The 12,500-nt window shown below is 38.4% G+C and overlaps 1 protein-coding gene and 1 pseudogene across 2 annotated transcripts in view; both read right to left on the bottom strand.

The window, feature by feature from the left end:
- Positions 1 to 1,889, bottom strand: part of LOC137991578 (uncharacterized) — a 5,805-nt pseudogene extending 3,916 nt beyond the window's left edge.
- Positions 1,890 to 4,265: 2,376 nt separating this feature from the next.
- The window catches only part of LOC137992926 (deleted in malignant brain tumors 1 protein-like), a 77,541-nt gene continuing 69,306 nt past the window's right edge, over positions 4,266 to 12,500 (bottom strand). For both annotated transcript variants that reach the window (XM_068838507.1, XM_068838508.1), the window contains 9 exons: positions 11,771 to 11,815; positions 11,375 to 11,419; positions 10,822 to 11,025; positions 9,298 to 9,420; positions 8,642 to 8,992; positions 7,945 to 8,170; positions 7,413 to 7,565; positions 6,877 to 7,013; positions 4,266 to 4,804 (listed from right to left, as the gene is read on the bottom strand). In XM_068838507.1, the coding sequence (XP_068694608.1) occupies positions 4,569 to 4,804; positions 6,877 to 7,013; positions 7,413 to 7,565; positions 7,945 to 8,170; positions 8,642 to 8,992; positions 9,298 to 9,420; positions 10,822 to 11,025; positions 11,375 to 11,419; positions 11,771 to 11,815 (1,520 nt within the window). In that variant the 3' untranslated portion in view covers positions 4,266 to 4,568. The remainder of the gene's footprint in view (positions 4,805 to 6,876; positions 7,014 to 7,412; positions 7,566 to 7,944; positions 8,171 to 8,641; positions 8,993 to 9,297; positions 9,421 to 10,821; positions 11,026 to 11,374; positions 11,420 to 11,770; positions 11,816 to 12,500) is intronic.

The following is a 12,500-nucleotide window of genomic DNA, read 5'->3' as shown; positions in this document are numbered from 1 at the left end:
TCAGTACCAAAGATGATATCGGGTTTATGTTGATCTATTACACCAGCGATGTCTGCTATTTTGTTTTTAGCGCTTCGACAGTTCATTCTCATGCAGATTAGTTTCCCTCTATTGTTCTTTGGCACGTCCTTTAATCTTCTTCTATTGTTGTTTCGCTTGGAAGAATCAGGTTTATTGGAGTTTGATGGTAATATTCCAGAATTAAATAAAGATGGAAGAATATGCAAATTTCCGTAAAGATGTAGCCTTTCACAAGAAGAGGAAAGATTTAAACAACTTTCATTTGAAGACAAAATCCTTCGTGTAGAGCTTTGTAGAGGCGGTCCCTCGCACGTAAACAGCGCCCTTTGCTTCCTTACACCAGCCCGACAGCCCTGTCGTGTTGGTTTAAATCTTGTTATCCCAAGTTCACACAGAGAACGCCAAAAGCTTGCGCTCAGTGGTTTGCTTGAAATCGAAGACGAAATCACCTCTACAGCCCTCCTAGAATATGATAGGGCCATATTAAATAATAGTATAGTTAATAAAACGAGGTAAGAAGAGCGTCCAAAAAGCGTGTGCTGCCTGTAAGGCGCCCATTATCCATATTTGGATGGCTTGCCACATAGTCTTGAATCCTCTCTTTAAGAAGTTCAGAAAAGGACACCTGTGCTCCATCTGCCTCACCTGGAGTTGGAGATATATGACAGATGTCATTCAGTTCATTTATCCTCTGCCTCACCAGGTAAGATCTTGGCAATCCATCAACCACCATTGTAAGGTCATGGTAATAGTAGTCTCTCACAGAAAATTTATCTACTAAAAACAGCACCTTCTCTACCCTTGACTTCTCTTCCTCAGTAAGCCCATCGAACCCATTACCCTTTTCAACAGGGTCCTGTCCTTGAGCCATTACAGTATGACGGGTACCTGTCTTAACTTCTTTAACTTTCAAGGATTCTAGTTCAAGGCCAAACGATTTTTAAAACCATAAGGCAGTTTCAGCGCGAGACATAATTGTCTTCAACGTCGTAAACTTCTCCTTCACCTCTGAAATGTATTTACCAGCATATTTTTTCTGTGAACAGTTTTTCATCTTTTCAATGTAACTCAAAAAAAATCTTTTTTTTGACAGTGTGTCTTACAATTCTTTTTCCTTGTCTTCAATTGATGCCTGTATTTCTTCAAATAATTGCTTGGTCTCTGCTTGAAGATTCTTGTAACTCTCTTTCCATTCCTGAAGCTTCATTTTGTTCCCTTAGGCAAGCAACTAACACTGTCTGTCCCTCAAAGATGTGAAATAGTCTCATTTTTGAGTTCAATTCTTCTGTTTTGCTTCCCCCTTTTGCCTTGGTATATGATGTTTGGACCATACCAGCAATTTTTGCAAGGGTTTTGTTGACCTCAGCCCTTATTTGCTCATCACTTGTGATGGCAAAGGTATGACCAGAGATGCAATACTCAAAGAGATCAACATAATCATAGGATATTTCCTTGATTCCTTGGCTGGTGTATGATGTGCCTGTAGATGTCAAAAGGCCTGGGTGATCTTGGCTTTCCCCAACAATTTCGTCTCTTTCCTTGTTCTGCAATCTTAAGAACTCATGCCAAGCCTTAAGCAATGGAAAGGGTATATCCACAGCCGAACAGTTCTTGTAACTGCTTTTGCAGCATATTTTAAGGATGGACTTTGTACACTTAATTTCCATTTCAAAAAGGACTCCACTGGAGGTCGGTCAGATATAATTTGCAATTTAAATATATATTTCTACGAATCAAAAGATTCTTTTGAAGTAGTAATAACAATTCTTAACTTTATTTCATAACACAGGAGATATATAACTCGTACAACATTCCCTTACAGGCAAATCAGAGCTACGAATAGCCATTTCTTCCACAAGTTTCGCCATGTTCTGATCTCAGTATCTGATCTCAGTAACTGTTAATCAGCGTTATTGCCCCAAAAACGCGAGGCTACAAAGTATAATAACATGGCTGACGGTTGAGGCCGTTGTGGACGATTTCTTGATGTTTTCATCATCCCTTTCACTGCTTTATACTCTTCTTTCCACAAATAGCTACAAATACTTAAAAACTGAATATTGGCTTTTTTCAAGTTCGTTTCGCCGACTCTAGAAGGCTTGATATGACTTAAAACAGTCATCGAATTGAAGGTTAACCCTTGCTGAAAACAGTAAGATGTGTGGACAATATGGTTGGACAAGGACGTCGACCTTGTATGGAATGGAAATTGGGAAATATCATCGAATTTAAGGCGGTAGTGTGGCCACAATGAGCCAACAAATTAGTTCGCTTTGCCGAACTTTGGAAGATCGCCGACAAGATTTTCGCACAGGTCCCTCAGTACTTCATTATGCATACGGTCCTTTGTTTCAAGAAAACAATAGCGATAACAATATACGTGCTTTGGTACTGTAGCCCTTTATTTATTCTTCTTAGCGGTTTTTTTTCAAAGTCTACAAATGTATATGGACTTCAAAAAAATCGTACAATTTATTACTGAAATACGGAAAATCGAACAATTTCAACTTAATTTTTGCACTTTTCCTGTAATTTTAGCCATTTGTCAATTTTAAAATAAGCGAAAGAAGTGTATTTTTACGAAATCTTTGTACAAATACGATTCAGATTCTCATATACAAAACAAACGGACCAAATAATAGTTTGCAGAAATTGAATGCCTACATTCTTTTTGCTCTTAAAATTGTCCTTTGTCTCTTTGTCAATTCACCAAAGTGAAGGTTTTTTTTTCCTGTATAATGCACGGCTCTTTTTATCACACTTTGTACAAATCAGCGATATGCTCAATGATCTTTCCGAATGGATCACTTTTGTTTTGCTGACACCACAACCACTCCTGTAGGTATCTTTCAAAAAGATCCACGGATGTTCCTGTATGAGGCAAACTTGGTTTTACTCCCCACCATGTATTTTCAATGCTCTGCATGTGGGCAAAGTTTAGGCGATGGTTAACTATGAGATGATGATAGCCCTCGTCTTGTAGGCATGATTGGTCGAAGGCCAAAATTACCCTCTCCTGATTCACTGTATGCACCGCTTCCATCTTCTTCGAAGTTTGTCTTTGAATATATTCGCGTTGCATTAGCTAAAGTACCATAAAGGATTAATGACTAGATAATCTGGAAGGTGAATTTTTGAGTGATAAGAGGAAGAGCAAGAGATTTTTCTCATGAAAAGCTTAAAACTTGGATCGACTTGAATGGCGCCCGGTGTAGCGGGATTGTGAGGCTGATAAACAACGATGATCCAATGCATAAAGGGCTTTCACGTTTTTACCAAGGCATCTTGCAGCTCACCAAAAAAGGTCACAGAAGATTTTGCTATTAATGAGAGGAACAAGTAGCTCGTAACATCAACAGTAACAGTAACGATTACTTGATGAACATAATAGGCTGAGAGACATCTATTAAGCACAAGGGGTTGCTCAGTGCATCCGCGGGTAGATCAGTATGAGTCAGCCTAATAGAGGACTCTATGGGCTCAGAGAAGCAGATCTTTTTTTTGACGATTCACCCAAGTGAGCGAATCATTTTTGTGTGTGTGTGTCCCAACAGGCATATTGTATAAGGCACACAAGAAAGGATGCATCCATGTTATGATGACACTGCTGGACATGCATGCTCAAAATTAGCTTGACAAACAAAACTCTACACTTTCCACGTACTCCGCGGCAGGGCATGGCACTTAATGAATCACAGGTATCCCAAAGATTAGTGTAGGAACAAAAATAAATGTAATTAGGGCTCACCTTCCTCACACTCTGAAAAGTGGGCAGTGACTGAAAGTACTTGTACTTTGCAGAAACAAGATGTAAATTCCGTGTGCTGAAATATTTGTCACTGATAAGTTGGGTCTTTTAAGTTAGTGACCTCAAGGAGCATAGAGAAATAGCGACCTGTTTTGGGTAATTTTACCTCCTTTGTAGCTTTGATTTTTCTGATACATATCTTATTGGTCATCCGGCTAGTCAGCTGCTCAATCACTCTTTATCGGAGTCCGTGTGCTGCATATCACCGATAAAGAGAAACGAAAAACGTTGTTCACTTGTGTGGGGCGCACATGTGGCTGAGGTAATATCTCTCTGGGTAGGGGGACTTTATTCCTCCTGGCTCTACTGAAGGTATTGGCTTAAACTTGGCTTTTGCCAAACTTTGTGATACTCTAACTCGAGTTTAAGGCCACTTACTCTGAGGGAACATCTCTCGTAAGTGTCATGTTGCCGTAGTTTTGTAATATTTCAGCTGTGTACAATTTTTATTTGTCCACTTCTTTATTCTCACTACAATTACTACAAGTGTGAAAATGTTGAAACAAAAAAAAAATGCGAAGAAAAATGTTGCATGAACGAATAGTGGAAAACTTGGGAGTCTCCGCAACATGTAAAAGATAAATTCACGAAAATTGTTATAAACAAGAGAATTATTTTGCAACGTGATTTACAAAGAATGTTGTGTCAGTGTACGGTAAGGAATGTGTAGTCAGCAACGGCTCCATAGTGCACAAGAGTTGAAGAGTGAGCCCACACCAATATCGCATTTCATCCTGTTTTACAAAGAATCCTCTTTTTTTGTCTCGTCATCGTACTTAATGTAAGCGTTTTTTCTTCTCATTTCTTCCTCTTGCGTTGTGTAGAGATCCCCGACTTTGTTCCGGTTCATTAGGCGCCTTGCAATGCGGTATTTGACAAACATTACTCCCAGGGCTATAACAGCGATGAGGCAAATTCCGCTAGCGCCAGCAATCCCACCAATTAGAGTGTCGTCTTTTTTGTTTGCCCCGGTGTCTGACAAGAAAAAGAAATTTGTATTTTTTAGAACACTCCGATCAGGGAAATAGTTGTATTGCCCTTGCAATAGGAAGCCTTAGCAACGACAGTGTCAACGAAAACACACAAGTAGATTATGAAAAATATTTCTCACTATTGCGATGAAACTCATTTTCGCACGTCTTGCAAAGGAAACAACTCGTTCTGTTTTCAGAGAATATTATCCCGAAAAAGGCGTTAACTTTGAATGTCTGCCTCTAGAACACATCCTGAACATGAAAACTATCTGGTGAAAGAATGCTATTTCACTTCTTGAAATAGCCAAGATTAAAATTAAAGTCAAGCTGGTAGTGTTCTGATCTACTTGTAGTCAGAGGAAGATACTATTAGTACTAAGAGTTGCCAGTGTACTGGCATATGCTTGGTCTTAAAGTAATTGTCTGATGCACCCGGTGGCTCAGTTGGTTGAGAACCGGGCTGCCTTGCGGGAGGTTGTGAGTTCGACTTAGGCCGGACAAACACTCTCAGTCTTTAAAAAAACCGTGGAGAAAGTGCTGCCTTTGTAATGACATCTGCAAATGCTTAGACTCTCTAGTCTTCTCGGGTTAAGGACGATAAACTGTACGCCCCATCTCACAACCCTTCGATGTTCAACACGTGGGTCAAGTTCCCGGTATACAGTTGTGGTCTGCCCTCTGCCCTCTGTGGTGTATCATGGTTGGGAGGGTAAATGCTCTGAGATACTAGCATCATCAAGCAACTCTAAAACCCGGGGGGGGAGGGATAAATAAGGATATGATGATGATGAAACACAAACCCTGGATTTTGAGTAAATGGCAGACGCTCTCTGCTTGCCTTGCATTATCCCAGCATGTGGGTTCATGATATTGAATTTATGTTCCATTCAATGTAATTTTCTGTTTTTCATAATCATTTTATCCAGAAGATAATTAACGTCATTCACCTGAACATTCGTTGTACAGGGGGAATTATGTGACAGTAGGACAATGGACGTCCAAATGGCTTACAAGCTGACAAGATTTGATACCTTCTATAACAAGTTATTTACGAAAGATTAAAAAAAAAACACATGCTAATTCAGAATTCAGAATGCGAAGAGGTGGTCGAAAGGGGCTCGGTTTGATTTGATTTTCAAGTTTATATCCTTGAGGAAACTATAAAACAACCAGCATTTACTCATAATCTGAAAATGTGCCACAGTGTAAGATTGAAAAATTACGAAGAGATGCATGGTGCCATACGAATTACAGTATGGACAGTTAGGTCTTGCATTGGATAGCAGTAACCAATCAAGTTATTTAAAACAATGTTTATTAATAGTCGGGTTTCTAAACTCCTGTCCTGTTTTTTGTGACTTACATTTCCACGACTTACGTTTCCACTACCTGATTTAAAGTCATCTTCGGGTGCCTCCAAAACAAAGACCTATTGAAAACCTTCTATTAACTGAAAACAAACTACAAAGGCAAGAACGGCTGGTCTATAAAACCTATTGTCCATGTTCAAAAAACAAAATCAATTGGGATTTTTGTTTTGTAGAAATATTCGCCTCAAACAACAAAACAAAGACCATTAATAAAAGGTTTCATTTGTCACTAAAACATTGAAATCGGTGAGACTCGCAACTTAAAATCTATTTAAAATCAAGGGCGAGTACGGCTGGTTTATAAACAAGCCGCCCTTGACTTTGTAGTTTGTGGGTCTCTCCATCCATTTATTGTTTTAGCGTGAAATAAAGCATTTTAGAGAGGGTCTACGTTTTATAGTTTGAGGCGAGCATTTCAACAAAAGGAAGACTTCATCACTTTTGTGTTTCATGGACTCGGACAATGCGTTTTATAAACCAGCCGTTGCTTTTTCTTTGCATTGGTTTTGTAGTTAATCTTGAATTAGTAGGTTTTTTATTAAAGAGTTACCAACATCAGTCCTTCTCAGGTTTTTTTCCCGACTGCTTATTGTGGAAATGGTTCAATTTATGTTTCCACCTTTGAAACAACAGTACTCCATCATTTTGTTTCTCAAATGAATATAAATTACATGGTAATGAGGGCGATACTTAATAAAGTTACCTCCTTGGTTAACTTCTTGTCTGAAAAATAGTGGACCACGCGACACAATGTTCTTTGTTGTACTCTCTTCATGTTCAGCATCAGGAGTAACGGCTCTTCTTTTCCTTTTATTGTCTTGCAAGCAACCACTTTGGCATCTACAAATAATTTGTTTACTTGTGTCAGTGAGTCACTCATTTAAATTGTTGGTTTAGTGCTAATTCATGCAATCTTGCCAAAAAAGGATAAGGCTATCTAAAATGATAATTTCAACGCCTATCATGACGGGATGTTTTTAAATTATATAGTTGCAATACAGCAATCAATACTGGGCCTTGGTAATAGCTATCAGAGTGAAACATGGTTTGATTAGTTTTTGTTCAACGGTCATCCAAAAAACTTCAAGGGCAGTTTCTGTTTTTAGTAGCAATCGAATATCTACTCTTTGGGTTATCAGGAGGCTTGTTTACGAGAAACAAAAAGTGCTGAAACAGAACCAATTTTTTAGTTTTGACTTAAAAAAAAAAAAACAAAAAACAGTAAAATCCTAGACAAACCTGGTATTTCGAGCAGATCGATGACAGGCCAGAAGCTGACAATGAAAGTAAATGGCTTTATAGTCATTGAAGAACCGAAAACTCTTCATGCTAAATTCCTGGTAAGGTCGATTCGGATCATAGGAGTAAGCCATGGTTGAATCCTTTGGGCATCTGTTGAATTTAGATAGTATTTTGTTATATTTGGCTGCATTTGAGTTCCCTGAGACGGTACTAGATATTTGATCGCCCACTCCGTCAAAGACAGACAGTCGGTTATTCAGTGAGACGTTGGTTAGTCAGACGGTAATTTGTCCAATGATAACATCACATAATGGAAGGTATGATTAAAAAATATATAAAAAGAAACAAAAAAGCTCAAATTCCATAATGCAAGAGATCAATTGGGTCATCTCAACCAAGAAGGTGTAATGTAGGATTCGCTGTTGCAAGGTTTCCCTTCCGCTTTCCTTGTTGAGCAACAATTTATCATCAAAAATGTGTAGACTGTCATGTGCAAGTTTCCACTCGTTTTATTACTATGTATGCCTACCCGTTTTGTATGATGGTGTATTGTGGCCAAGAATAAAAACTTCCGTCTTTGGTGGCCCGACAGTTCTCAGCCATTATGACCAAGTCAGCACCAGATTCCACGCTGTATCTTACGTAGATGTAGTCATTCATACGCATCTCTATTGGATAGTCATTCGAGGTATACGGCGTGACAAAAGATCCACTAGTAAAAAAGTCCATCTTGAAGGTAAAATTGCCATATCCAACTGAAAAGGAAACGCTTCGTATTAATCACTTAACTTTTTTTTACAATAATAAAATTCCTGAAGTGGTGCTTAATGAACACTCCAAAGACAGGCAAAAGAGGGAAAAGGAAGAAACAAGGAACAAACGCAGAAGATGGGGTCAATAATCATACGATTTAAAGGAGTTTGCTAAGAAGAAATATTACTAAAATTCGCCCGAAGAGTTTTTAAGAAGGGTCATCGTATTCTGTGCTCCCATTGTGCAATGTTACGTATGGTTTAAATAACTACAAGAAGAAAATAATTCCTTCAGGCAAAACTTGTCTTAAAAACTGTACGTAAGAAAATAAATAATACGCCATCTCTTTTAATTTACAATACATCTCTTCTAAATGCCCTCTGTAACTGTTCAGTGAGCTGATATACATGTAAGCTAAGCATTCAAATGAAAATTCAGCATTATTTTAAAAGAGTAAAATTAATGAAAGGTACCTTCCTCGCCAATGTAAATCCCCTGTGGAGTGAAACTCAAGCTTACCAAATCCCTTCGAGAATAGCTACAATAAAATGGAAGTCTGATGTCGTGTGATCGAGTAATAACTTGATCAACGATAACAGCATCCACTCGTAGTTCATTCCAGAATAATAGGGCATCTTGGGTGTCGTTAACGGACGTTCCGCAATCGTTGAGTCGAGTATTGATTATCAGATGAGTGGAATTTTCCGTAGCTCTGCATGATGGGTAACGCAGGTGAAGCTCTTGCACTTGAAAGAATGGAAAGGACTGCTTCTCTAGGAAAACTGTCATGTTGTATTCGCCACATGTGACGGAAAAACCGGGCTCTGAAATAAACCAGTGTCATATGTAGATTAAATCGGTGATGGGTGAAAATTTGTGATACCTTGGGACCAAATTTGCTGTGCCTCCAAAGTATACATGTTTTAACAGATCTGGTCTCTTACTACTGAGTAATACCACTGGGTGGGGTGGTAAGCCTTAGTCCAGTAAGTCCATGCAATGACTCTTCAGGCCAAGTACTGTAGGATGTTTTAAAGCCCTTTAGGTTATTTTATAAACGATATGTTGTGTTTTTTGTAGATTTTTTAATTTAGTCAAATCGTAGATTTAATGAAAATTGATTATTTACCAACACATGTTAAATTGTTGGCGGCCATTGTTGTCCCATCAGGACATCCACAGTAATATGCGCCTGCAATGTTGTAGCAGTGATGACTGCATCCTCCATTGTTTACTGAACATTCATTTATATCTAAGGAGAAAGAAGGGAAAGAATTATTATTTTTTTTTCAAAATGGAAAATTATTATCATTAGAGACTCATATTTGACTTTCCCTGAATTTGCTCGGCAAACTGGTTGCGATATGAATGTCGGAAATGAAATGTAAAGGAACGAAAAACGTTGCACTCATTTTTTCTGACCTTCCTAAAAAAGGATAAATGGAAACTGGGAAAAGCCTTTTTTTGGTTTGCACAGAGAGGTAGTAACGGGAACAAAACAGGGGCTAGGTTATAAGGCCTGGTACTATGCAGTTTTGTTTACCCAAAAGTCAATTATGGCACGACAACAGCCAGTATCAATAACAGGGTAAACCACGGGGGCGGTATAATTTAAGAACATCAGCTAATATTAAGCCTACGAGGGTGATATAGTTTCGAAATTCTTCTTTATGTGAAAATAATCTGTATAAAGGTTCCAACATAACGAAAATCAGAGAGAATTTTGCCTGCCTGGTTGATGTTCTTTTTCTTGATTGTGCTTTATGGAATAAGGTTGAACGAATTTTGTATTAGACCCGATATTGCAATATATTTTATTTGTCTTTCCTAAAAACAACTTGTACGAAGACAATACTGAAGTGGTATATCTCTAAGCGTTCCTTAGGCAGCCAGTGCAAGATTCAACTTGAGTGGCACTGGTAGGAATATGAAGACTATTAGCGCTTGGTGCACCAATCGCTATTCAATAGCCAATAACAATGATATAGCTGATACCATCAGTCATATCTCACCTGACCAACCCACACTAATGGCACCCTTTTTTGCTGACCAATCAGTCCACAGACCAGAGCAATGATACGATCCAATTAATACAAACTGTTAATGGACTCTGCAGATGTCCTCCACACAGGTTAGATGCTCAGTGATCATCGCAGTTAGTAATTAACGTTACTTGAGCAGCAGCGAAAAAAAGCCTGGAAAATTCAGGCTTTCCTTTCGTTATTGCTCAAGTAACGTTAGTTAATCACTTCGATGACCACTGACTTGATTGATTAACTTGATTCTCTCCGGAGTTAAAATGTATTTGGCATATTTATTAACTTTTATCGAACGCAGGCCTTTCCCGTCACTATACTCACCTGGAGGATCAAATTCCACAGAGGAGCGCAGAGATCGTCGTTGGTTGTAAATTTATTGTCCCTTTTGCATTAATCTATTACGGATCACTTTTTTAAATTTTATATCATATTTATATATGAGTGAAACAGCGAATACTAGAACACGCTTTGATGCATCTTCACTCCAGTGTTTGAGTTTTCATTATCGTTAGATTTTTTTTCAAAGATTTGGCACTGATGCTTACGTTTAAGTAAAGCCCCACATCCAAGGACCACTCCTAATAGCACTTCTGAACGTAACAATTTATATCTACCTGAGCAAGTTTTTCCATCTGCATTTAATTGATATCCACCAACGCATGAACAACTGTAGCTTCCTGGGGTATTGTGGCAAGTTTGTTCACAGTGTGATGGCAGATGGAGGTGAAAGTCAGGATCTCCTACTGGAACAACACTGGAACTGTGATAGAGTAAGCTCCAGGGGGTTTTGGACGCCGGTGTTGGGTGAATTTCGATGGCTAAAAATAAAAAATAAAGGAACATATATTAGACTATGTGCTTGTTTAGTTGGTTAAGTTTGTTCGTTTACATTTTCAAAAGGTCACGACAGGCTTCGTTTTCAAAGTCACTTCCCATTTTGTATTTACCATTGTATGATCATTTTATTTTGTACTCTTTAAACTAGTAGTGTGCAGAGTCATTGATTAGAATCAGGACCCAGCAACTGTCGAGTGAACCAGCCGACCAACAAATCCGAACAAAATACTTGTGATAAGTTGGAAAGATTTCTAAAAGAACTGCCGCTTTAAGAATTGTTGGAGTAAAAAGCACATCAGAAGGCGTAGATGTGTGAAATTGCATACGCACCTGGCGAAGGAGAAGTTTGAGGGATGCTTGACGTAAAATAGTTTGCTGTTGGAGCAAATCATATCATAGAATGAGCAGTTTGTAATTTTAAACCCCTGGAAAGTCGCCCTTGTCTTATAGTTTCTAGTCTCCTTTCACAGAATAAGCTCTTCCTTTTAAACCACTGATGATAAATTATCACCATATTTTTCCTCATCTGCGTTCTTAATTTAATGAGTTAGTATGTTATTGTTCTGTTTGTTCTGTGCGTCTGTTCGTCCCTTTAGTTGATTGATCTACTGTCCGAACAAAATACTTGTGATAAGTTGGAAAGATTTCTAAAAGAACTGCCGCTTTAAGAATTGTTGGAGTAAAAAGCACAACAGAAGGCGTAGATGTGTGAAATTGCATACGCACCTGGCGAAGGAGAAGTTTGAGGGATGCTTGACGTCAAATAGTTTGCTGTTGGAGCAAATCATATTATAGAATGAGCAGTTTGTAATTTTAAACCCCTCGAAAGTCACCCTTGTCTTATAGTTCCTAGTCTCCTTTCACAGAATAAGCTTTTCCTTTTAAACCACTGATGATAAATTATCACCATATTTTTCCTGATCTGCGTTCTTAATTTAGTGTGTTAGTGTTCGTTCAGCTCGTTTAGTTTATAACTCTTGTGAGTGGTTTTTTGTCTGATCAAATTAATTTACTCTGTTGTGTAAAACGTTTCTAATTCGGCAAATAAATGGATGGTTGTTGTTGTATGTTATTTCTCTGGTTGTTCTGTGCGTCTGTTCGTCCCTTAAGGACGTTCACGCGAAATTTTTTCAACATTGATTTTCTTCTGAAACTTTTACCACTGTAAGATGATGAGTTAGTTATGTCAGAAATGTAAAAAAAATGGAGGGTCACCGACTTCGTTTTGGAGAGAACATGTCCGGAAAAACACCAAAAATGTGACAAAATCGGGCTTCGTTATCGAATAAGGCCAGCGTCTGTAAACCCAAATATATTGCAATTAAATCTTTGAAGTGAAATCTTCTCTGCCAAATATTGTTTTAGTGGACTAAGTTAATTTAGTCAACTGGTGAGGTTCCCTTAAAGATCAAGTTCGCATTTAGCGACCACAGTTTCACGCGCCTTGCAGCCGCAA

Source organism: Montipora foliosa, chromosome 2 (genome assembly GCF_036669935.1).
Source record: "Montipora foliosa isolate CH-2021 chromosome 2, ASM3666993v2, whole genome shotgun sequence".
Lineage (NCBI taxonomy): Eukaryota > Metazoa > Cnidaria > Anthozoa > Scleractinia > Acroporidae > Montipora > Montipora foliosa.
The sequence above is the reverse complement of the archived record's forward strand: the minus strand, read 5'-3'. Positions and strand labels throughout refer to the sequence as shown.